The sequence below is a fragment of the Amblyomma americanum genome, chromosome 1 (genome assembly GCF_052857255.1).
Source record: "Amblyomma americanum isolate KBUSLIRL-KWMA chromosome 1, ASM5285725v1, whole genome shotgun sequence".
Classification (NCBI taxonomy): Eukaryota; Metazoa; Arthropoda; class Arachnida; order Ixodida; family Ixodidae; genus Amblyomma; species Amblyomma americanum.
Window position 1 is genome coordinate 122,962,859 of NC_135497.1, and position 23,991 is coordinate 122,986,849.

At 48.1% G+C, this 23,991-nt stretch overlaps 1 protein-coding gene across 2 annotated transcripts in view; it reads left to right on the forward strand.

Annotated features, from left to right (window-relative positions):
* The window catches only part of LOC144113582 (uncharacterized), a 56,354-nt gene that overhangs the window by 20,594 nt on the left and 11,769 nt on the right, over positions 1–23,991 (forward strand). For both annotated transcript variants that reach the window (XM_077646741.1, XM_077646740.1), the window contains exons 2-5: positions 16,500–16,625; positions 19,003–19,104; positions 20,112–20,276; positions 22,181–22,264. In XM_077646741.1, the coding sequence (XP_077502867.1) occupies positions 16,500–16,625; positions 19,003–19,104; positions 20,112–20,276; positions 22,181–22,264 (477 nt within the window). The remainder of the gene's footprint in view (positions 1–16,499; positions 16,626–19,002; positions 19,105–20,111; positions 20,277–22,180; positions 22,265–23,991) is intronic.

The window sequence follows — 23,991 nt, forward strand, 5'->3', positions numbered from 1 at the left end:
GCTCGGGAAAACGGGTTTTTATCCAATCTCGAGCGGCCCAAAACGTGTTAGCCGTGGCGCTATTTGGTCAAGCTGTGCTTGCGCCATTGAAGTCCAATAATTATCATTAGGGCTTCGTGGTCCTCACAGTCCTCCCGTGGCGATATTTACGAGGAAGGGCGTCTGCGGAAAGAGAAGCATTTAACCCCTCTGGCTGCTTTGAATGCCTCTTATCGCCGCATGCCGTCCCAACTGTGCTGTGGTGAGCGCAACGCTTTCTTATGGATGACATTGGGATTTGTGTTACGCCCATTTGCGAAACGCCGCGAAACTCGCTGTTTGTCTCCCGTGTATCTGTCACTGCGAAAAAAAAGAGTCGCTTAAGCATGTGCCAGAAACGAATTGCCATAGTTAAGAAGCGTTGTTTATAACTCGCGCATTTGTATCTGTGAAAACAGCATATTATTACTCAGAAAATTTGTCGGTGGAAGGCGTGTTTTTTGAAGCTATTGATGGAAATGGCCGCAATTTTGATATCAACCAAAAACTCAATGATGAGAATGAAATGAAACAAGACAAGTAGTACGGCGGGGAATAGCAATTTATTGGGATTTCTGCGATTTAATGAGCCAATTTAGTTTTTCCTCCACCAGCTCCATCCTAGACCCCACACAGCCTAGCGCTTTCCGCGCTTCCTCCCGCCGGACCTTTTTCGCCGGGCCTTTTCGCGGCCTTTTTGGGCGCTGCATGACCGCGTCTTGGAGCGGTGGCGGCGTCTTCCGCCGCGCTTCCGTCCGCCGGTGCGCCTTGAGGACATCAAGCCGCACCGCCGCCGCTTCTTGCCGGCCGTCTTGCCAGTGGCACCAGGGCCTGACGAAGTTGTACCCGATCGCTCATGTGACTCTGAACGACGCTTTTTGGCCCCGCTGCGGCGCGGCCGACGGCTGCCTCCCTTGCATTCGCTTCCACCAGCAGCGCCCAGAGACCTGCTCCGTGCTCGGCGGCGCCTTCCACTTCTCCGCGCACTCCTGTCGGTGATGGCCGATGGAGAAGCTGTACTGGAAGGGCCCGTTATGCGGCGAGCTGTCATGGCCTTCTTCGGAGAGGCTGGATGGCCGGGATCTGCACTGCCTGGGACGTCGGCAGCCCTTTTTGGCGCACGGCTCTGGTCAACGGCGCCTCTATTCTCCAGGGTCGGCGCAGACTGAACGCCGACTTCCACCGGGTGGGGAGCCGTACGTTCCACTTCAGCTCCCGCGCTGGGCGTGCTACGTTTTTGAGTCGGTGAGCCATCCTCCCCTGCGGGCCCTGCTGCCCCCTTCCGGCCTCGCTTTGCCTTCGGCTCACCGGTGTCGTCCTCCGTTGCGTTCGGCGTCGTCTTGGAGTCTTCCCTGTCGTTCCCGGGCCGGTCGCTCTCCATGGCGCAGTCAGGTGGGATATCGCGGCTGGTGCTGTCGGCACCCGGGCGGGCCAGCAACAGGACTCTGCCTGGACAGGCGCGGGCGGCTACGAAGCCTAAGGTCTCGAAGTCATCGATCGCCGCGCTGCCGCTGGTGAGGCATGGCAGGGACCGGAAGGAGCCGCAGGCTGTCGCGCAAGGCTCTCGGGAAGCGGCGGGCACGGTCGCCGAAGGCCTGAGCGATCGTCCTAGCTCGCGGCCAGCAGGGCGCTACTGCGCGTGGCACGCGAGCGCGGATGGCTTCCTCGTCTTCTGCTCGCGCTCACATGCCAGCGAACTCGCAGTGGGCAATAAATGCTGAAATTACTGCGTTTGAAGAATCTGAACGCACGACCAAGGAAGGTAAATTAATTAGAATTGTCCTAGAAATATACCATGAAAGAAATGATATGTTGTTGTTCGCTTGTTTTGGCAGTGTTTACTACCGGAAAATAAATATTTACGATCAATCGTGGGTGAATTGCCTCAAATCAGGGAGGGGGGGGGGGGCTTGTATAGTGGTCAAAGGAGTGGTATTAAAATACAAAGAAAATTGAAATACGGCATTAACTGAAGATCTCTATTTAATTTTCTAAATGAAATAAACAATCAAATTCGAGTTAATAGTTTCGTAAAGACAACAGATTTTCACACTACAAACGCCTCTACTGGCGCCGTACCGCGGTTAAACTGTATTACCTGGCACTTGGCAAGCCTTGGACGCTCTAGCGGCTACATGGCTTATCGTCTTCCTCTCTCGTGTTCCCTGCCGTCTCGCATGTCCCAGCACGCCTAAGTAAACCTGCTCTGTGCACGTCACAGGTTGTCGGGGACAATATTAAATGGAAAAAGAAAAGGAATGAACGATGTTTGCACATTAAATATCATATAATGAAAATAAAGCTATAATAAAATTTTAAATTGTAGCTGCCTTGATTTCGGAATGCGTTTTGCATGGTGGAGCAGATATATTTCACTGTTTACATCTGAATGAAGGAGCTATAAGTGGAAAAAGTGCTTCAGCTTAGATGACGAGGCCTCGCTCCAAGAAGGCAATGTTGAATAAAAAAGACCTCGAGTATAAAATATGAAAAATAAGTGCTTGTTGTGCGGATACGAGATGCAAATGAATGAAAATAAAAAAAAATAGAGCAAATTTTAAGGATATAGCTTCCTCTATTTTGGCTGTGCCAAAATCAGTGAGCTTCGAGCGTCAGAACAACAGGAATGAACAGACTCAGGACTAACTGGCGAAGCGGAATCTTTAAAAGCCTTCTCCTCAGCTAGGGAGCCTGGCGACGGGATTCCAGAAATGTTCTTCTATTCTCTTGCGATAACATGGATGCACCACCGCAGCATAGCGCCTAAGCATGCATTCAATATTTCCGCGACAGGCTGTTGTTCGGCCCGTTTGTGGTGGGTCGTGAGGCTTGTGCTTTTCGAGCGCACCCCGGGCCTGCTGGACGGCCCATAGTTGAATGTCCTTGTCTGCAGACTGCACTGCACTTTGAAGTTCGGGCGGGTATATCCTGGAGGTAGCCTCGGTCGGGAACCTGGCACAGTCCCACATGATGTGCCATTGGTCCGCCGGACCAGCTGCACAAACATTGCACACATCGCTCGTATATAGTTCTGGGTGAAGTACGTGTAGCACTGCCGGGGCGAGGAGTGACCCGGTCTGTATCTGTCTTAGGATGACGGCCTCCTCCCGACTGAGTGCCGGGTGGGGAGGCGGCATTGTCCGTCGAGCTAGGCGGTAACACATGGTAACTTCGCCATAACTGGTTACGCGGTCCTTGGTTTCAAACCACCACACGGAACGGTCACTCTCGGGGGCGCGGAGGGTAAGCGCTCGCGCCGCCGAATGGGCCGTCTCGTTGTGGTTCGGCGAGGATGCACACTCGCCCGCGTGCGCCGGGAACCACTTGATACGGATGGTGCTGCGGCGGTCTTGGGGCTGGAGCTTGCCGATGATGGCGGCCGCCGGCGCGCTCACTCGCCCCTTGGCAAAGTTGCGCACGGCGTTCCTCGAGTCACTGAGCACGGTGTGACACTCGGCCTCGGAGATCGCCAGAGCGATGGCAACCTCCTCGGCGTTTGTGGCGTCCGTGCACCGCACGCTCGCTGCCGTTGTCGTGGTGCCGGTAGCCGCCGCAACGACCACTGCCGCGAAGCCTTCTCGTTTGTATTCCGCTGCGTCCACGTACCGGGCGTGCGGGTCTTGGGCGTGTTTCTCGATGAGGGCCTGGGCCCGTGCCTGCCGCCGTTCTTGGTTGTATTCGGGGTGCACGTTCTTCGGGATGGGGTCCACATGGATGTGAGCCCGCGCCTCCTCGCTGATCTCGCATGGTTGCCGGCTGGGGGTTCGGGGGTTGTAACCCAGGGATGTCAGTATACTGCGCCCCGTCTTGGTGTTAGAGAGGCGCTCCATTTGCGCGGTGAGCTGCGCCTCGGCTATTTCTTCTAGGGTGTTATGGACGCCGAGCTGCAGGAGCCGAGCCGTACTCGTGGTCTCCGTTAAGCCCAGCGCCGTCTTGTAAGCCCGTCTGATCAGCGTGTTGATCTTGTTCCTGTCAGTGACCTGCCAGTTGAGGTAGGCCGCAACGTAGGCGATGTGACTGATCACGAACGACTGGACGAGGCGCACGAGACTGTCTTCACGCATGCCCGCCCGTCGTGTCGAGACTCGGTGTATGAGCCGGATGGCGTCCATTGCATTGGTGGTAGGTTTGTTGATGGTCTCGTCGTTGCGGCCGCTCTTGTTTAGCAGCAGGCCCAGGACTCTGATCTTGGGAACTTCGGGGATGCGTTGCCCCGATGCGGTCGTGATCTTGATGTGATCGCACTCCTGAGGGGGAGCGCGTTTCCGTCCCGGTCGTAATGGTGTGAGGACGAACAGCTCGGATTTGGCGGGCGAGCACACTAGGCCGGTGCCGTCAAGGTGCTGCTCGATGGCGGTAACCGCGGCTTGTAGCTGTTGCTCGATGCTGGCGTCGGTGCCGCCGGCCGCCCACAGGGTAATGTCGTCGGCGTAGATCGTATGCCGGACGCCGGTCCCCGCTACTGCCCTCGCTACCCCGATCATAACGAGGTTGAAGAGCAACGGCGAGATGACCGAACCCTGCGGGGTACCCGTGCTACCGAGCTTGCGTTCGGGGAGTCTGAGGTCTCCGGCGTGCAGTTCCACCGTGCGGTTGGTCAAGAAGTCTTGGATGTAATTGTAGCTCGTTACCCCCATGTTGAGTCGTGATACTTGTGCTAATATGGCTGAGTGTTTGACTTTGTCGAATGCGCTTTGTAGATCGAGCCCCAGAATTACTTTGCTGTCTTGTGTCTTGTTGTCGATGATTTCTTGTTTTAGTTGTAGCATGGCGTCTTGTGTGCTGAGTCTGTGTCGGAAGCCGATCATCGTGTCCGGATAGAGGCCTTCCTTCTCCAGGTATTCCTGCCACCGGTTGGCCACCACGTGCTCCAGCACCTTGCCCACGCAGGATGTAAGCGAGATGGGACGCAGGTTGCCGATGTCCGGTGGTTTGCCCGGTTTCGGGATCAGGATTGTTCTTGCCGTTTTCCACTGTCCGGGGAGCTTGCCCGAACGCCAGCATTCGTTGAAGTAACGGGTTAGTGCCTCGATCGATGCATTGTCGAGGTTTCGTAGCATCTTGTTGGTAACGAGATCGGGGCCGGCTGCTGAGCGGGTGTTAAGCTCGTGCAGCGCTACTCGTACCTCTGACACGGTAATGTCTCGGTCGAGCTACGCGTTGGGCAGCCCCTCGTATGGCGGGTGGATTTCCGTTGGCGTGTCCGGCAGATACTTGGCTTCCAGGCTCTTGATAACGGCGTCTTTTCCTTGTTGTTGTGTGGTGGTGTGCAGGAGGCGGGCGAGGCGGTTGCACCTGGAATCTATTTCGGCACCTCCTTATGGACCAGATAAAAGAGAGGTACATAGGGGAAACAAACACCGAAACATTGCCCGACTATAGCGGCGAAAACAACGAGGAGCTAGACCCACCAATCGCCATAACGGAGGGATTAGAGGACGTGTGCGGCGCTGCTGCTTCGCTGCCCCACGGGAAGGGAAGATGTGAAGAAGCATTTAACACGAAGCAGATGTTTTGTTTGGCGGTCGGGCAACCTAATTGTTGTGTTAGATCAAAAACAAGCAAAATATGGAGGGCGAAGTGTTTATGCAATTAATTTCGTGTGTAGCGGATTTTCTCTACATGCTTTGTGTTTCTGTCTCTGACCTCCTTTGCAATTTATGTGATAGGCGCCAAAAAGAAGCGTTCACTTTGTCGTAAAATTTATTTTTAAGGTGTGGCAGCCACGAGTGGGAAGCGGCGGCTTCCAGACCTGTGTGTTTGTTTGGGAAAGCGTAGGAGTGAGAGGCTTTCGGGAGCTTTCACGTCGCACTCTTATGCACTCCATACCACTGAGAACAGGTTCAGATGCGGAGTGTACTCCGTAATTTTGCGTAGATGCTCTTGTTTAAAGCCTTTTTTTTTCTTTTGGCGTGGTTCATCTATAGCGAATATGCCCGGATCCTTTTGGTAAGTGCTGAAAGGATGCATTTCTGAATGCGAAAGCGCGTGTTTATTTATCTTCTGACAGTGGCTGCTTCTTATGGCGCCGAAGTAAGTCGGTCGATAGGTTGCAGTGACGCTAGGATTGGGTAGTTTTAATACTAACACAGAGCGCGCGCGTGGCCGCGTACGAATGTAGCGAATCCCGAATTATTGTAGGTGAAGCCTTACCCTGCAAATGCGTAACATACTGAGCGGTTCTGAAGCCTCACTATGCTGGTGGGGAAAATTCCGCAGGGCACTCAATACTAACGTGCTGTCAATGCGCAAGGATGCGAGAGGGGTGTTCGGCTGTGGCAATGGCGTACTACTAATGCAGTGGCGAGTGAAGTTGATCTGTACAGGTCGCCCGAGTAGGAATTGATGAAGACGACGATACCCAAACCCAGCGCGAGAGACTGGCAGTTTTGCGCGGGATATTGTGCTGGGATGATAGCGCGAATATTTGCGAATAGTTCTTGTAAATAGAGCGTATTTTTAGTGTAATAAATACCATGCTTAAAATAAAATGCGCTGATGGCGCAGTGGTCAGCGAAGCTGACCTGTTCGGGCCAGCCTGGTTTCGAAACCCACTTCGTCACAAATTTAAGGAATTTCATTTTTCTTTGTTCAGCGATGAGGTCACGGGGATTTTCGACCGTCTGCAGCGTGTATAACAACGCCGGATTTTCCGCCTCATGACCTACCTATATAAGGCTTTCGAATTCGTAAAATTCCTAGCAAAAAAAAACACCTTTCCGCAGAAAACGAATACAAAGGCAAGATGACGCATAATTTTTTACCGCTACTGGAAAATAAATATGACAAACTGTCGACAACCAAAAATATTTTAGTCTAAAGCCTGAGTTTTGCAATGGCGGTTCTCATACAGAAACTTGGCCCTTCTGGCAATCTTTTGACGACGTGGACAGGAAGACCCCACCACTCCCCGATGGATGTGGAAGAAAAATGAACAGACAATTTTTAAATGATCACCATTATTTTGATACGGTAGGTGAGAGTAATAGCGTGGCTGACTGGTCCGCAGCAAGAGCTACCTCTTACACGGCCGCATATAAAGTTGAGGGAGGAACCGTGGGCGTTTGACTCAGAAGGCACAGCTGTAGCGGTGGTAGCCTACAGTAACTGCGTCATCTGGTGCAGTCGGTAGATGGTAACAACATGCACAAACGAATTTATCTGCGAAATAAAATTATGCAATTTTACCGTAAGCTTATTTGGACGTGTTTCCGGAGGTGCTTCAAGTGCCCTCAAGCTTGGACTGTAGACTCGAAATAGGCGCCGAAGTGCAGGTGCAATATCAATTCATGTTACTGCTTCGCGTTGTTCGTCTCTTGATCTTTAACGTCCACCTTGGAAAGCAATGACGAGGTTTCAGAGCTTGGCCTGGTCCAACGAGGACAGAAAAAATTGGAGAGGACACTTCAGCTGCGCCTGAAGGGCATGACGCGATAGCGTTATCGAGCTAATGGTCATATATGCGGAATTAGTCATTCTCAACTTTACGTTCATAGATTCCTAGGGGTCCTCATATCACTCCTTGATCAATGGTTCAGCGGTTAAGGAATGCGCCACTGCCCGCGATGGCAGGTGCTGCAACCGGTGGGGCTTGTAAGACCCAAGACGCTCTTCCCGAGCAACATCTCGCTATCAATCATTAATTTTACTGCCACCTGCCGCGACGGGTCAGTGACGCCACAAGGTCACGTGACCTAGGTCGCCCACCTAGCTCGCTTCTTATCCGGGGGCGCCTCCCTACTTTGAGGTGACAGCGCCGACGCCGACGACGTCGGATTTTCGGCACAAATGGAGCTTTAGCGCTATCGCGTTAATGAGAACAAGGATAGGAACGATAACGGACCATGGCAGAAATTACAGAAAAGAAAATACAGCTATATTCTGTAACTCTAGTACGAACCCAGAAAAACTTATACTGTGCCGAATTTGACATTGCTGCGACCATGCCGATATGCAGGGGCTCCAATTAAGGGTAAAAAGGACCGCCTAAATGGACACGGTAAGGCCGACCTGTAGAAGCGCAATTCGGAAAAGGAGCTTTCCTCAATGGGGAAGAGCGACGGCAGGACAGCGGAAAAAATTGATTCGCACTGAGATCCAGAATGGCCACAAAATGGAGGCTGAGAGAGAAGATTAATGGGAGGAATATTTGAATGGCGGATGGAAAAATTTAGCCGCGTGAAAGAGAGCTCAAGACCGCAGTTTCCTGCCTGTGAAACGATAATTGTAGCGTACAGCACAGTAAAGTGGTTCAGATTCAACGCGCTTTCTGATTATAGCGCGTTCACACTTGGGCATTCAGAGACGAAATCCGCCGCAGCGGCACATATTTGGGCGCAAAACCAGAGAAAAGAAGCGATCGGTTCGGAACCGATTTCTGCCGGGAGAAAGAGGTTGCGCGCAGCTGGAGACCAGGTGGCCTGTGCGTGACATCACTAGCGCCATGACGGCTGCTAGGAGGAGGCGGTGGCGACATCTTAGAAGCTCGCAGCTTCCCACTGTGCTTCTGACCCGTCAACGTATCGCACAACCCCGCCGTAACACCGGTGGCGCGGACGCATCGAGTGTGAGTGCTGCAGCATTTCGACGGCGGCGGTGAATTCCGGTGGGTTTTGACGCCGAACGCCGAAGTGTGAACGTAGCGCTAGAGCGCGCCTGAGAAATCTGAATGCTGTGCTGTAAGCGCCGGAAAATAGGAAGTGCAAGCTGCTGTGATCGCGCACCCGAACTAAAAGATACAATCGCGTATGTGCGGGAAATGCAACCATGAACACCTGTGATATTTGTGATCAACAGGAGTGAATAGAGTGATAATGAATCGGTTATAGTTACTTTCAATGTCGTAAGAAAATGACATACAACGCCTGGAATCGTCTGCTGGGAAGGAATCAGTATTATGACTTCCTTCAACCCATTGGAAAGTATGAAGCTCGGAAATTTGTCTGCATGAGAGTAGGAGCGAAATTGATGTTTGACTTTGTGTTTGGCCCTCAGAATTGCCAAATGTTTGACGTTTACCATCGTACCGCGATGTTATGAAGAAAAGAAAGTAGTTTTAGAACAGGGGAATCTAGATTCATAGCACCTGAGCATCTTACGTTCACGTTTCCTCTTTCTTCAGTCAACACCATGCAAGGGACCTTGTCACGGAAAGTGGTTGCCGCAGTTCTAGGGTTGCCGCAGGCTCCCCCCCTCCCCCCTATTGTATGCGTCCCTCCTACTTGTTATCTTACCGTAAACAACATTTCAAAATAAATTTTTGAGTTTTGTAATTTACTTTCACTGTGGGCTTTCTCCTTGTATTTGGCCGTCACTGATTAGAAGATGGTTCATGGATTAAACCAAAGTTTAACTTGAAAATAGATATTCTATTCACGCAACCCATAAGAACAAGTGCTCCGCCTGTCTTGTATTTTCCTAGCACCTTTCAACGTGTACTGCGCATACTGCGAAGTGACGATGCGCAATTTTTTGCTGTCATCATCTTGCTGCTTCCAATTTTAACATCCATGACACATGAAGGTGCCAGCTTAATAAGGTTACTTTTTCCAAAACCAAAACTTTTTCATTCCCTATTTCTTCTTGAGTTCAGCATCGTACGCTACGTTTAGGAATTCTGTTGGTGCGCTGACCATGGTAGCTCATTATTAATGAATTGATGGGCACCAAGTAAGCATTTAAGTATTATTCTTTGAGTTGCGCCATTTTTTTTTCTGGCGCAACTGACGTTGGAGTTTTTCTCATTGCTCAAAGCGCAGTGAAGCTCATATATTTTTGCACACGACGGGGAATGTGGGAAAGAAAAAAAATGAGGGGACGAATTGCGCCTGTCTCGTCTCGCTTGCTAGGTGTTGTCCTTTTCGGCGCTACAACCCTTTTATGGAGACGCAAAAAACAACAACACCGGTTTACGTAAACAGAAAGCATGAAATTAATATTGGCTTAGCCCTGATTCTTTTTAAATCGGCAAGAAATTTAATGCATTCCATGGTAAAGAAGCAGCAGTTAGAATTTGCAGTCCTTTTTATTTTTCTTTACCTAAAAAGCAAAAACCTGCTGTTAGCCATTGTTCTGCTGTGGGTGAACGCTGTTGTAAAAGATGACGAAGTTTAGTCATAGCGGACCTGTCGTAGAGTTCCTGTAAATGCTACAAGTCTTTTTGTGAGTATTCTTGTGCGCCTATTGGCTTGCCTTCTTTCCTTCTCCGCTGTCGATCCGTGACCCAGCGAAAAAACAGTTATAGCGCTGCCCAATCTCACTTTCTCTTTTCTCCAAGCCTCCCGTAAAAGATAGGAAATGCATTATACTACTAACCAGACGCCCCTCTCCTGGCTTTGTGAGATTAGAAATAATACAGGCGGCGTTATCGAGTTCTCGAAAGTGTTGTTTTCAAATCGCATGACCTCAGTAGGGGCACGATTACACATTTGCTTTCTTTTTTTTTCCGTACCAGGGCAAACTTCGGTTTGAGACGAAAGGCAAAATCTCTTTGCCCTCAGCTCTCGACCAGTGACGCGGCATTCTGCAGCAATACGAGCTCGTACTTGCTGGTCCTGTCGGCTAGCTGTGGGGCCTGACTCTGCTGATATTCAGGGCCGCGGCACATGCCTCCATGTCACATACAGCACATTCGCATGCAGCCATTCGTCGTTGTCACCCGCTATCACACACTACGCGTATTCGCGATGCGCTTCAGAAATAGCACTTCATTTCTCGATGCCAACTTTGCATTCTGGATGGTTTTGTGGTCTGTACGAAAAAGCATAACGTTACTGCGGAGCAGAACTTCTGGGCCCCGCTACATCGATATCAGAGGTCTTCCATCATCTTTTGCTTTAGGGCTTCCTCACAAACAATACCTGTAAACATGTCTTGATTGGTATATGATAATAAATGTTTGACTGATTGAATACTTATAAGCTCAAAACAAAAATACTTATTTGGCGTTCACGCCCTAGTAACCGATGGCACGAAAGTAATTTTGCGCGCTAGTTTGACGTAACAACGTGACGGCAGCTGAACGAATGGCACGCTGCTCGTCAGGCGCTGAGCACGCGTGTCCGCGTTAGTGTCGTTAGCGACAGCGGCGCCGCCTTCGTTCACAAACACGACACCCGACCACGGGCTGAGGCGCACAAAAAAGCGAGCGCTCCTTGGGCGACCTCCGAACGCCCGACAACAGCGGCCGCGTCGAACACCCTCGACGTTGCATCGGCTGTCGTCATTTCGCTTCGCGCATCCGCCCGTAAGGGGAGGAGGCCGACGGGGTGTATTATTTCGCGGCGGGCAGCTCCAGACAACAATGGGGGCTGCGCCGGCGCTGCACATTCCTTGACAGGCTCTGCGAGTCTCCGATGGGCAGGTGTTTACGGTGCATTCACATTGGCAGATTAAGACGGGGTCCCGTATCTGTCGCGCACCGGCGTGTGGGACGACGCCGATGCCACGCTATCGCCACGTCGATCAGCACTGCAGCGCAGTAGCGTAATGGGCTCTTCACTCTGTAGGCGATTCAAAAAGAGAAAAAAGAGGAGGAACTCTTTACAAGAGCCCTGGCGGCGTCTGAAACTACGGGTCTGCAGTTTCACCCAAGAAGCTCTCTTGCCGTGGAGAGTGCAGAATACTGCGAGTCAGATTTGCGCGTTCCTCTCATGAACAACTCTTGCATTCGACAGCAGGCATTCGAAGTAATTTTGTTGTTCTGCGCCTGCAAGGCCTAAAGTCGCCCTTTAAAAGTTTCCCTACCTTGGGAAAGCTAAACGCCTGGCCTATGAAAGCTCATTCCCCACTAGGGAATTCACACTGAGTTCTAGGCTTTAGCAGCAATTAAGTCGCGTACCTCCGTAGATGAGGCGAGTGCTATAACACTAGGCGACCGCATAAGTTCAAATCGAAATGTTTATTTTCGCATCGCAACATGAAGTGTGATTCTTAAACGGAGTTATGAACCATGAAAAGAATCGGCCCATGCCGCAGCACGCTGCGACACGCTCACACGCTGCCAGGATGTTATGCCAGTGTAGCCGTTAATGCAAACGCACCGTAGCCGCACTTGCAGATGACAGTTGATTCCTTTAGAAGTAATGACAAGGTCACAAATATGCATTGTGATTACAACTAGAGAACGTTAAAACAGGCTGTACCGATTTATTTAAACGTACTGTTCGCCTAAATTTGAGGCTGTAACAGGATATGCGGCAATGTACAATGTACTTCAACAGATAAGACTAGGAAGCAGAAGCGCATAAAAATATGGCGTGAGTGCTAGGACACAAATCACGAGGAAAATAGTCGGGCAAAGAGTTGACTACAGGATAAGTCGTATCGTTCTAGTGAGCATATATAGGAGAAAACAGTATATGAGCACCAGAACAACAGAAAAAGGCAATAAGAGTCACACAGAGTTGAAATTATGCTGAAAAAATGAGAAATCAGAGAAGAAAATTTTTCTGCGTTAGAGAAAAACGCAGAAAAACGTGCATGGTGACAAGGTTTTGGTTGAGAGCAGGCATATGTGGCAGTATGATATGTTATACGTTTTTGACATAAGTTATTTCGTTGTATTATATGTTATACATGTCACCGCGATGGCTCAGTGGTTATGGTGCTCGGCTGTTGACCCGGAAGACGAGGGTTCGATCCTATTCGCGGCAGTGCAAACATTAAACTTTATTTGTTATATACTATATGACATTTTATATACGTATAAAGTATTATAACCTCGCCACGCTATGGTTATGGACGCAGTGCTATTTTATATAGGGAAGAAAAGGCATACACATAAAAGGAAACTGCTAATTGCAGCGTCGCCCTCTCCTTCACCTGCCTGCTCGCAAGAATAGATTCAAGCTGAACAGCCTCCGAAATCGGTACCCTGACGATTGGCGACCAAAAAAGCACGTTTTCTTATCGGAATGCGTCTGTTGTGCGCTCCGCTCCTTATCTGCAGTTACTCTCTTCAAAGATGGGCCACTCCCTTTTATTTAAAAGTTTTAGTGCGAAAGCATTGCTAGGCTATGTAGGCACCGAAAGTGTTCGCAAAATGTGTCGCCGGATGTGACGTCATCAGTCATGATCTGAAGAGCGGTGTGGTGAAGTTTGGTTTAGGGGGTTTAACGTCCCAAAGCGACTCAGGCTATGAGAGACGCCGTAGTGAAGGGCTCCGAAAATTTCGACCACCTGGGATTCTTTAACGTGCACTGACATCGCACAGCACACAGGCCTCTAGAATTTCGCCTCCATCGAAATTCGACCGTTGCGGCCGGGATCGAGCCCGCGTCTTTCGGGCCGGCAGCCGAGCGCCATAACCACTCAGCCACCGCGGCGGCTGGTGTGGTGAAGTATATAAAGTCAATGATTAAACAATATCAAGTTAGAGTTATTAGTAATTGGCCATTAAAATTAGTCAAAAATTAGTGGCCATAATAATACTAATAAAAATGGTCCTTATTAACGGACATAATTAATAATACTAATTAATGCTAATGGTCAACGAGGCTGACTAATTTGTTTAATAAATGAAGATTAGTGAGATCATGTGACATCATAAGAGGGACGTCACCCATGCGTCTGATGGCGTCACGCCTATAACCAATCAGAGTACAGCAACAGAAAAGTACGCATCGTCGAGTGGTAGCATCGGAGATCGAAGAGTGGCGGTCGCACCTTAACGGAGTGGGTACGTAGGTGTAGAAAGGCGTCGACTAGGAGCCACCAACGTGGCGGCAAACGCTAATGCTTTCGCATTTCGCCAATGCAGTCTCTGAATTGCTTAAGGAAGCTGGTATGAGCTATCTCTTCAAGGGATATGCATGTGCTTTACGAAGTTAGTTATCAAATTTATTTTATTTATTTTCACATGCTGCAGCCTCCGATGAGGCTATGGCAGGAGGAGATCAAAATGCGCAAAGAATCGTAGCAGTCATCAGCATATTAGATACCATGAGCGCACAAGGAAACGCACAGTAAAATCATACCAGCTAGAAATAACATTATCGTAAAAATTCATAGAAAGGCAGTACATTAGTAGGGCCAGGATGGAGATTTCGAATTTCTGTAGTGCGCGGAAAAGAAACTATAACTTAACAAGTCAATACGAGGACTGAAAGTTGAATTGTTTAGAAGTACGGAAAGCTGGGCAAGTTGGTTACTACTATCCACGGTAAAACAGCGCGTAAAAACACGAGGACGGAACAAACACGACGACACGAGCGCTGACTTTCAAGTTGAAAGTCAGCGCTCGTGTCGTCGTGTTTGTTACGTCCTTGTGTTTTTCCGCGCTGTTTTACCATGGATTGAATTGTTTAGTTCTTGATAGCTTACAAAATTTTCAAATAATTGACAAGTTACTCAAATCCCGGCGAGTCAATTAAAGTACGCAAAAACATTAAACATTCATTACGACGACGTGATGAGAGGAGTGAGCCCCATATCAGATAGATGAGAAGGAGAGAAGTATGTCATATCGGTGAAACAAAGTATACGGACAGCCTCTTTTTTTTTTTAACCGATTCATATTTGCTTACAACAAAAAAGCTTTTTCCAAAAGAAGAAGACGTATTCTAGGGCTGCACGGATGTAGGTAACTTGATACCTTGTGGAACCATTAACACGTGAAGTGGGAAGCAAGTATTCGAGCCTTTGGAGAGCTTGGCTAGAAATCACGTCGATATGTTTCGACCATGATATATCCTGTGCGAACGTATGTATGCCCGCGGTACCTGCATCCTAGATTTATCGTTAGATAATTGTCTTTGAACGGATGTGTGCCCAAGGAATTAGATGTGCGCATAGAGAATGACCCGGAAACAGTTATGAAGAAATTAGTGCTCATTTGCCGCGAAGCGCATCAGGAACACAAGTTTGAGAAGGCGTCCCAACTAGGTCTCGGAGCAGAGAACAAAAGCGTTGAAGGCTGCCAAAGCGTTACGTTCCTCTTTGTTTGCAGATAACAACCTCGCAGGTTTCACCGTGGCTTAGCGCCAAGTGCTGGCGCTCTTGGGACGATGTTTCATTTCAGCGGATACCAGGGTGTCCAAAGGAAGATAAACGGTGTTGGCTTGGGCTGCTGTATAACTTTTTTTTTGTGCAACCCAAGCATCCCCCGATATCCGCAAACACTCACCAAAGCAGAATAAAGGAAAAACCACAGATTGCATTCCCCAGTTCAGAGAACGAGCTGGTCCGACCGAGGACCAACCAATTAGGGTTCGTCCACTCATCCCCCGCAGTCTTCCGCCCTTATGACTGCAGGAGTGAAAAAAACTGCCGCGCGTCGTACGCCCTACGAAGGTCGCGCTGCCAAGCTTCTGGTGCTCCTCAGCGCTCGGGAATGCAGGCAATATAACTGGCTACCCTGAAAGCACGCCGGTCGCGGGTGATAGTCCTGAAAACAAAAAGGAGTATAAATGACGTCACTTAGTGCCGTACTTTCCGTTTTCTTTGCTGTGCTGCACCAGTGCCTCCTAGAAAGAAAAGGCTTCTGTACTCCTCCTGTGACGTCAGGCATCTTGCCCGGTTGACCATATCACGGCATGCATTTAGAACACAAGGCTCAAGAAGCGACGGGCAAGGTTCGTGACGTCACAAGAACACTACAGAGGCCTTTTCTTTCTAGGAGGCACTTGCTGGGCTCGTTGCCTCTGCACGGTTCTGTAGGGCGCAACTTAAAAAAATAGCAGTTCGTAACAGTGAATAATATGGTCTCCGGCTTCCTATATTACTTCGCAGACCATTCTCAACAGTCAACAAAATCAGCTGTTTAATGTTTGACTACATCGAAGAAGCCAGATGCATCAAACTTCTTGAGCTTATAATTTCGTCTCATAGGTAACAGCTAACAACGGGCTACTTTTTTGTCGTGGGGGAATTGTGTGGCAGTCCTGAATGTGGGCTGGACTTCACTGCAGAGTAAAACTGTATCCAACTATAAACACTGCAACGTTGCCCTTTTAGATCCTTTTCCGGAGACCTGCGACAACACGACAGCAAATTCCACTCCAACTTTTCATGCGCGTCATCTCTTGGGTCGTAGTGGAGGACTCCGGACTGATTTTGACCGCCGGGAATCCATATCTCGGTACAAGGGCTGTACTGCGCTTTGCCAGCAAAAGATGCACAGCCGTCGATCATGGAATCCGCCCACCAGTGCAACGCCGCAGTCCCGGCAGCGTCTTCAAGCTTCCTAACTCCTGATCCTAACTATGCCACATTATTGTCTATGATTACGCGACTCAGCGTAACATAATTCACGCTACAACTTAACTAGCCTAATTAGCTCATAGAGTAACGCTATGGTTACACTATTCACAACTTAAAATTTATTTTCACGGGAAAAATACTTGCCAATAATCTTGTCTCAGAACCCACAAGTGGGCCGACAAGTTGCCAATGCTGGCAAGACGGAAGGCGTGGATTTTGCTGCGATAGTGATGGCCTTATCATTTCGCTAACAGGTGACTTTCTTTTCTCCCTTTGTGCAGGTCCACACGTCACGCTCCTTTCCTGGCACCTCAAATGACTTGAACGCGAGTCGAGGTTTTTCTCCGCCGCGAAAGAGAAGCCATGAGAACATATCCAGCACCGACAGTTCAAATGTCCACGTCCAGGTGAGCCCTGCCACGGAAACGTTCATTGCGCAGATTTTTCGTCCCTCAAGCGTCCCAGAATTGGCGGAATTCGCCCAGAATCCAGGCTACAGAACTTGGGAATACATGTATGCCCTATCTCGCTCAAAACTGGCAGTCGTGAAAGCCTACTACAGACAAGGCTCCACATGCCACTTGGCTTTTCAACGTGCGGTTAGTTGTGAGAGTTCGTTCTCTGAATCGCTGTCACCGCCTGTAGCATCCCTATCTTTACCGCACTTTGACAAGACAGAGAATAGGCACTTTGTGTTTAGTTTCGAACGGGAAAGATGAACAGAACGACAAGCAAGCGACGCATCTGAGGCGCTCAACTGATCTTTACTTAGTAGTCGGGCTGCGATTTAGCGAGAGCCGCTTGGTCGTTTGGAGCGCCGCCTGTGGTAGCGTAGAAATCTTCTCCATTACTTTTACAATTACGATAACTGTTGTATAATGTTCAACAAAAATTATGGAAATACTTTCTACAGCTTGCAATATCCATAACTGTTGTATAATCAAATAGACAATCGTAGATGGCATTTCATCTTTGTCTTTACTTTTTTTCTGCTACGAAAAATTTTTAAAGGCACATTATTTATATTAAAATGCTTTAAGTCTGTTGTGCCAAAGGTGGTGCGGGCAGGGCGATTTTTATTTTAATTTTTTTCTCGGGCTGCCTACCCCCTAACAAATGTAATTGTGCCAGCTGACTCTAAAAACACGCTTGAACGTTGCAATAGGCAATCGGCATGACTTCAGCGCACCTCGCTTCAACGCCTAAGAAAGACGGGAGAGATAAAGTCTAGGCGGAACGCCACCGTGTGGAGCTCAGGTTACCTATACGCAACAAGCGACAAAAAGATTCTGGAACATCTGCAATTTAAAAGCTGGCTTGGCAGACAGCGTGCCAAGCCAGTGGCTCTTAGCATGCACTGTACTCAAAGGTGCGCGTGACGTCAGGCAGCTGGTCCCCGATCGCCGTTCTTAAACAGCAGGTAAAAGAGTAAAAAAAAGAGAGAAGGAAGTGTCAATGTACCTTCGCTTTACTTCAAGAGGATGAGACTCAAAAGTAAAGTAACACACAGAAAATCTCCTCATCTGGAGTGCTATGATAAAGGCACGCTTTATGGACATGCAAGTACACTTGTCTTTCTGCTTTTCCGTTTATCGTCCCTGATAACCAGAACAGAAGAAAGCACACCTTATAGTTCCCTGCTTGTAGATGCTCTTTCTTTTTTTTTGCGACTGTTGCGCCGGAAAAGAAAATATTGTGCTTTTGTGATGCCAGCTACCTTCGCCGTCGCCACTTTCAATGTGTCATGAGCAGCTGCGTGTTGGCTATTTCCTTGATCAGACCAGACCAGACTACTACTACTACTACTAATACTACTACTATTACGGCCTGTATAAAAGGAGCGTTCAGTAAGTCTTGTTTTCTGAAGTTTTTATCAGGCTACGGCAATTAAAGATTTTTCATTCAAACGAAAGTTTGGAATGCCGTCTTCCTCATGAGCGTATCAGTTTTTGACATAGTCCCACTTATTGGCGGTGCCCTTACGCCTCAGGTGCTCTAGCCCCTCTGCAGTCTGCACGCCGTCGGCGAAGAATGAGGCCAGGGACATGGACACACTCTCTCGATCTTCGCCCCGTTAGAATTCTGGCTGTTTCCCAAGGCGATCATTTGATGGGCCGAACACTGTAACATCAGAGAAAGCCACGCAATCTTCCCTCAACCACCCTAGTCACCCTTCGCAGAGTTCATACCAGCACTCTCCCCACCCCACTAATGCTCTGCAACTGAGGATGGCGCGAGATAGCGCGCAGTCCCAACTGTTCAGAGATCAGGGCAGATAAAAAACACGTCCTATACCAACGTAACACTTCCATTATTTCTCTATATATCCGTTACCCTTCACCTTCCTGTTGGAGCGCTTGGCTTCACGCGGTCTCGGCAGGTAACCAACGGGTCTTAGCAGAGCAAGCGCTTCTTTTCACTGGCCCCGAAGAAAGTTTTTTCCTCCCCTCGAGCTCAGACGTAGAGGTGACCAATTCTGCGTGCTGCTGATAGCCACTAGAGCCGCCCCCGTCTTTTTACGACGACTTGCAGAGAGTAGTGCACCGGTGCTGATGTGAATCACTGCATCAAATAGTCGTGTGTTCATGGGAAAGAGAACACTCCAAACTTTCACGTAGACAGATCTTTCAATTCAATCACTTAGCCGAAAAATTGCCGCCCAAGAAACAAAACTTATGCAACAGCTTTCGCAAATCGTCGATCTGCTCACAATGGTGCCAGCTCACTTTTTCTCGCCTTCGTTTGCCTCGCGCCGCATAAAAGAAGCGTGTCGTTTGTTTTCAGATATCCGATATTGCTGGCGACGAAGATATTGTAGCCACAACGTATTTTCTGAAGATATGCAAGTCGACCATATTGAAGCCCTACTCCATCATCTTGCAATTGGTAAGATATGTCAGTGGATACTATTCTCGAATGAATCACCTTAATGTACGAACGGACTTTTGAAAGAGAAAGCCTCCGCTGCAACGTACAAAGTCGCTCAATATGAAAGGGAACACGAGAGCTCGAGACTACGGCGCTTCGCGCAGTGCTGCTACCGAGTGCCGGCGAGAATCGGCGGTAAAGGCGCATGCGCGGTTAGCTTGGCAGACTGCTCTTTCCACGCATATGTCTGGTGCCACCCATTCTCTCCGGCTTTCGGTGGCAGCGCTGCGCGAAGCGCGGTGGTCTCGAGCTCTCGTGTTCCCTTTCATATTGAGCGACAGTGTGCATGCCGATCAGCAACGCACTCGACTGCAGGAAAGCCCATCAATACGTTTTGAACATAAGCGAGAACTGATTCGCGGGTGCAATTGCATCTTTTCACTGCGGCGTTCGTTCTTTCGCCGCAGATTTTCTAGTGGAATACTAATTCCACTGGAAAATCTGCTAAAATATTCCGCTAGAATAGCGCGATTAGGACGCTATTACGCGGATCGCTTTCCCATCCCTAAATTTTGAGCCTTTGTCAAAAGTATACATGCCAAGAGATTTGCCTCTGAGCCATGTAATAACGATCTTGTAGAGTTCGCAGACGAACTACGTTTCGGAGGAGCGAGGGCAGGTGTCCCTCTCACCTTCAGGACACTTGGAACATTGGCGATGCATGACGAGCCACACAGAGTGACCCAGAAGCAGACCCCATCGGTTCTATGCTTCTGACTGAAGATTGCACTTGCTTTGTAGTATGCTCTAAAGTTGCGGCAAGATGTGGCTTTGTTGCTTACTTTAATAACGTGTTATGCGTGGTATCGCTGAACCTCTTGGTCATTAGACATGCGTATGCACATATTAAATAGCCAGAGTAATGTGTGTCAACAACTGGCACAAGAAAAAGGCAGTCGCAAAGCATGTATTGATAAAGACCAACAAAAACTGACTCTATCCTTGTGGGGTATGCTTTTACGCAGATAGCATGGCGCAAGTTTCGCAAGGACAACCCTACGCGGCATCACCTCTCCTGGAGGTTCATGAATGTCATGTACCCAGCTCTTATCCTGATGTTGCTGCTATTCTATGCAGCTCTTCAGGGACTCGCCTGCCCTGGACGACTGGAGTTCAAAACAATGAAGGCGGTCAGTTCTTTGTGACAAAACCTCTTAACGTCCACAGTCATATACTGGGAGTTCCAAAAGTCCCAGAAAAAGTAAAAATTCAATAACCTGAAAAGTATAGATAGCAGCACGATGTGGTTTCTCAGAGAAATTGACAAATAAAAAGCTGGAGATAATTTTTAATAGTGAAACATTTTACTGCCAGAATAAGTACATTCGCCACCGGAAGGTGGCGCTTCGTTCGTGTCAATACCTAGTACAGTGGTGGTACAGCTCCATCAGTCGGCGATAATTTTTCATCATAAAAAAAGTCTTTCTGCTCCTTTGTGTGAAATCCCTCATAATTAGTTGCACGGACCGGGACACTTTATTTTTCGTTCTTTTTATGGTCCCACAATAATTTTTGTTCCTTTGCGTGAAAGCCGCATCCCGCTATATTCTCTACTTTTCAAGTTATTCGATTTTTAGTTTTCCTGTGACCTCTGGATGACTATGTTCATGTGGAACATTAAAGAATTTTCGTTGTGTGAACATCAGAGACGTTATTGAATGCGAATTGCACAGTCTCGTAATCGTACCGTGCTAAGACCCAACGGTCAGAAGTATGTTTAGTGACCTCCTGTGAATGAAATTTATCAAGGTTGTACAAGTCTCTCCAATACGAATGGGAGCTAGTTTGCACAAAAAAAGTATTAATCTTCTAAAGTTGAAAATGAGTTTTGGATATTAAACAACAAGTGGAAAACTAGTTAGCAAACAGGGAAAAAGTGTTGTTGTCACACAAAACTATCGAGTAATCATTAACTGACCACTCAAACTTTGTTCTCTTTCGTATTGGAGGAACCTGTGCATCTAGCCATGCGAAAGGATGATCCGTCTCTTCAAAACTAGAAAAAATAACGCAGAAACCAGGGATCTTCCTACGTCCCATGCCTGGAACCTTTTTTCAAAAGACATTACTGCTGTCTGTTCAACATTAATAAATATGCATGCTGTCTGAATCTTTCTGTGCCATGGAGCTAAATGCTCCTTGATATTTCGATCGGTGCTGCAAGTGCACCATTTGTACCCAAGCTACCTTGGAGACGCTGCGCCGCGTGTACATACATAAGGAGATACTACATACCCCTTATTTACTTCCTGCCCATTCGCTCTCTGTGAACAAGTAGTAGCAGTATTTGCTTAATGAGAAAAGAAGATGAGTATATAGCCACGGGAACCGCAAATGCCTCACTGAACGGCTGGCACTTGAACTATCCTGCCAACTAAAAATAAAAAAAAGACAGGGAGAGAGAGAAAGTGGCACAGTGTGATTGATAATTCAACGAACAGATTACGAAAGGGACGGATCACGCAAGTAGTGATTAGGAAGAGGATTAGATGAATATCAATACAAAGCTTGTGGTGGTAGAAAAAAAAGTTTTTGACTCCCTGCGAAAGACGGCCTTCGCAAAAAGAGCAGCGTTTCAAGGGAGAACAAATATGGCGTCCAGTACTTAAGATAACTGACGTGCCTGAACTGTTGCACGAAGACCGAGTAGCGTTGTGATAAAGACACCTGGCATCAGCTAATGAGGGGCCATAGCCATAAAAGCTGTTACGTTCACAAGAGAAACCGGTTTTGCGTATTTCCTGTGTTTTGTAACCCCCCCTCCCTCTTGGTAATGGCATGTGCTGCGCCGCTGTGGGTAAATAAATAAAGAAATAAACAAGCTCTCCCATTTCCAATAACCGAGAATAGGGCACTCAATGTGCCGTTCAGCCATGTTCAACCCCGCAAGGGGCCTCTGGGTGCCTTCCATGATTTTTCCTGCTGTGACTCTTACTGCTTGGTCCGCATTTACATCTCTTAGACCTGAAAGCGAAAAGTTGGACTTCATAATTTAAAGAAAACTAAACACATTAATTGTTTTAACTCTTGACAGACAAGTCTTCGGAATGCAACAGTGATCGTCCCGCAGAACACCACACCTGTGACCTCCGAGTGGGATTATTATGATGAGACAACAGTGAGTACACGTAGGTTTGCTGTCGCGTTATCTTCTGCGGAGCACCATTAAAGTGCACCGATTCTGTACAGGTTCTAAAGCGCATAGAAAATTCGCACCGTGTTCCTGCGCATTTTATGAGGGAGTGACGAGCGTTTTACTATACATCATAACAGGATACATAAACTTTCGTTCGAACGACTGCCTACATTACGGGGAAAAATTAACTCTTTGTTGTGGATATTAGCGATGAAGGGTCATAAAGGCGAAATTAATGGGGGTGTGACGAGCATAACGGCGCGTCTTGCGTTTATGCGCTCGTTTTAACCCAAAAAAAAATGATTTTTTTTAAATATTCTCGTTCCGCTCAAATGGTTGGTTGTACACAAGCATCGTGTCAGAGTTAGTAGCTTACGGAGGGCAAAGGTGGAATGCCCACCTCTGCATCGTTAGGTAAACTTGTACAGCCAGAATAATTACACGCAGGAAAATATTGTTGAACAAACTTTACCATACGAAACACCCGACTAGTGCGTGCGCAGCTTTGTATCGGTTTCAATACTTTGCGTGTAGACAATTATTCGCAATAGAAATAGTAGTTTTTTTTCTCCTTTAACCCTGTTAAACAGACTTAAAGGAAAACTCCTTCTTCTGCTCACTGTATGATATCACCTTATCAGAGACGTTGCTGCTTGGTTACGGAGTTTTTGCACGGAATGTAAGGACACCGACAATGTTCGTGACAGTAACAAGCCGCCGTCAACTCCAAACCGTTGACAAGTGTCGCGAAAAAGTGTCATGTGCTGGTTTCCGCGATGTTTCAGCGGCACTTGCATCGCTGCCGTCACCACAGGAACTACGTGATCGGAGGACCTCCGGCGCCTTCTGGATTTTGGCAGCGGCCATTTTTCAGTTGATTCCAAACCAAAACTCTGCTCTCGTGAAGCGTTTGCTACGTTTACAGTTGGTCCCGTGATTGAAGCAGTGCGCAGCGTGTCGCAAGCAACAAATACACTTGCATTTGTCCTAAACACACAAGGCTTGCTATTACGACATGAAGGCGAGCGGATAGAAAGGCCTGCTTCCGCTTGCTTAAGCGAGGCAACTGTACGCGTGTGGTGCTCCCCTGCGGCTTTGGCCTTTTATTTCTTGCCCATTTGGGCTTTTTGGCAAGCCAATTATAAATTAAATTTTATTGAAGATTTTGCCTTACGGCCCGATCAATTAACTTTCATGATGTTCCTTCCCCCTTTGTTTTTTTACGGTGGTAGCATTTTATATTTCACCATTAATGTAAATGCGACTGTTTGTGAGCTAATTACAGGCGTATAATCAGATGTTGCTAACGAACAAGACAAGATAAGCTATTCGTGTCTTCTCGGTGCGACAGGGGAGCTAGCAAATACATCGCCGAAAAATACCAGTAATTCTTCCACGTGAAATATTATTCGCAAAAAAACAGCAAAAAAAATACTGCATTCTGAGAAAACAGAATCCGCCGAATTTAAAAAAATTAAGAACCGATAAGTCCAATCCCTAATCGTATTGTAAACAGGTTCGGACGAATCACTCCACTTTGCTAGCGACCATGAAGTAGAACTTGCTGGTCGGCTGCTATCACGAAGCAGTGGAATCAGCGACGAAGTGAACCCATTGGGAGCTCGCCCTTGATACGAAACCAGAAAAATGAAGATTAAGTAAATGTTCAACCGCCGGTGTATTGCCATACAATGGTCGCGGAGTTCGAT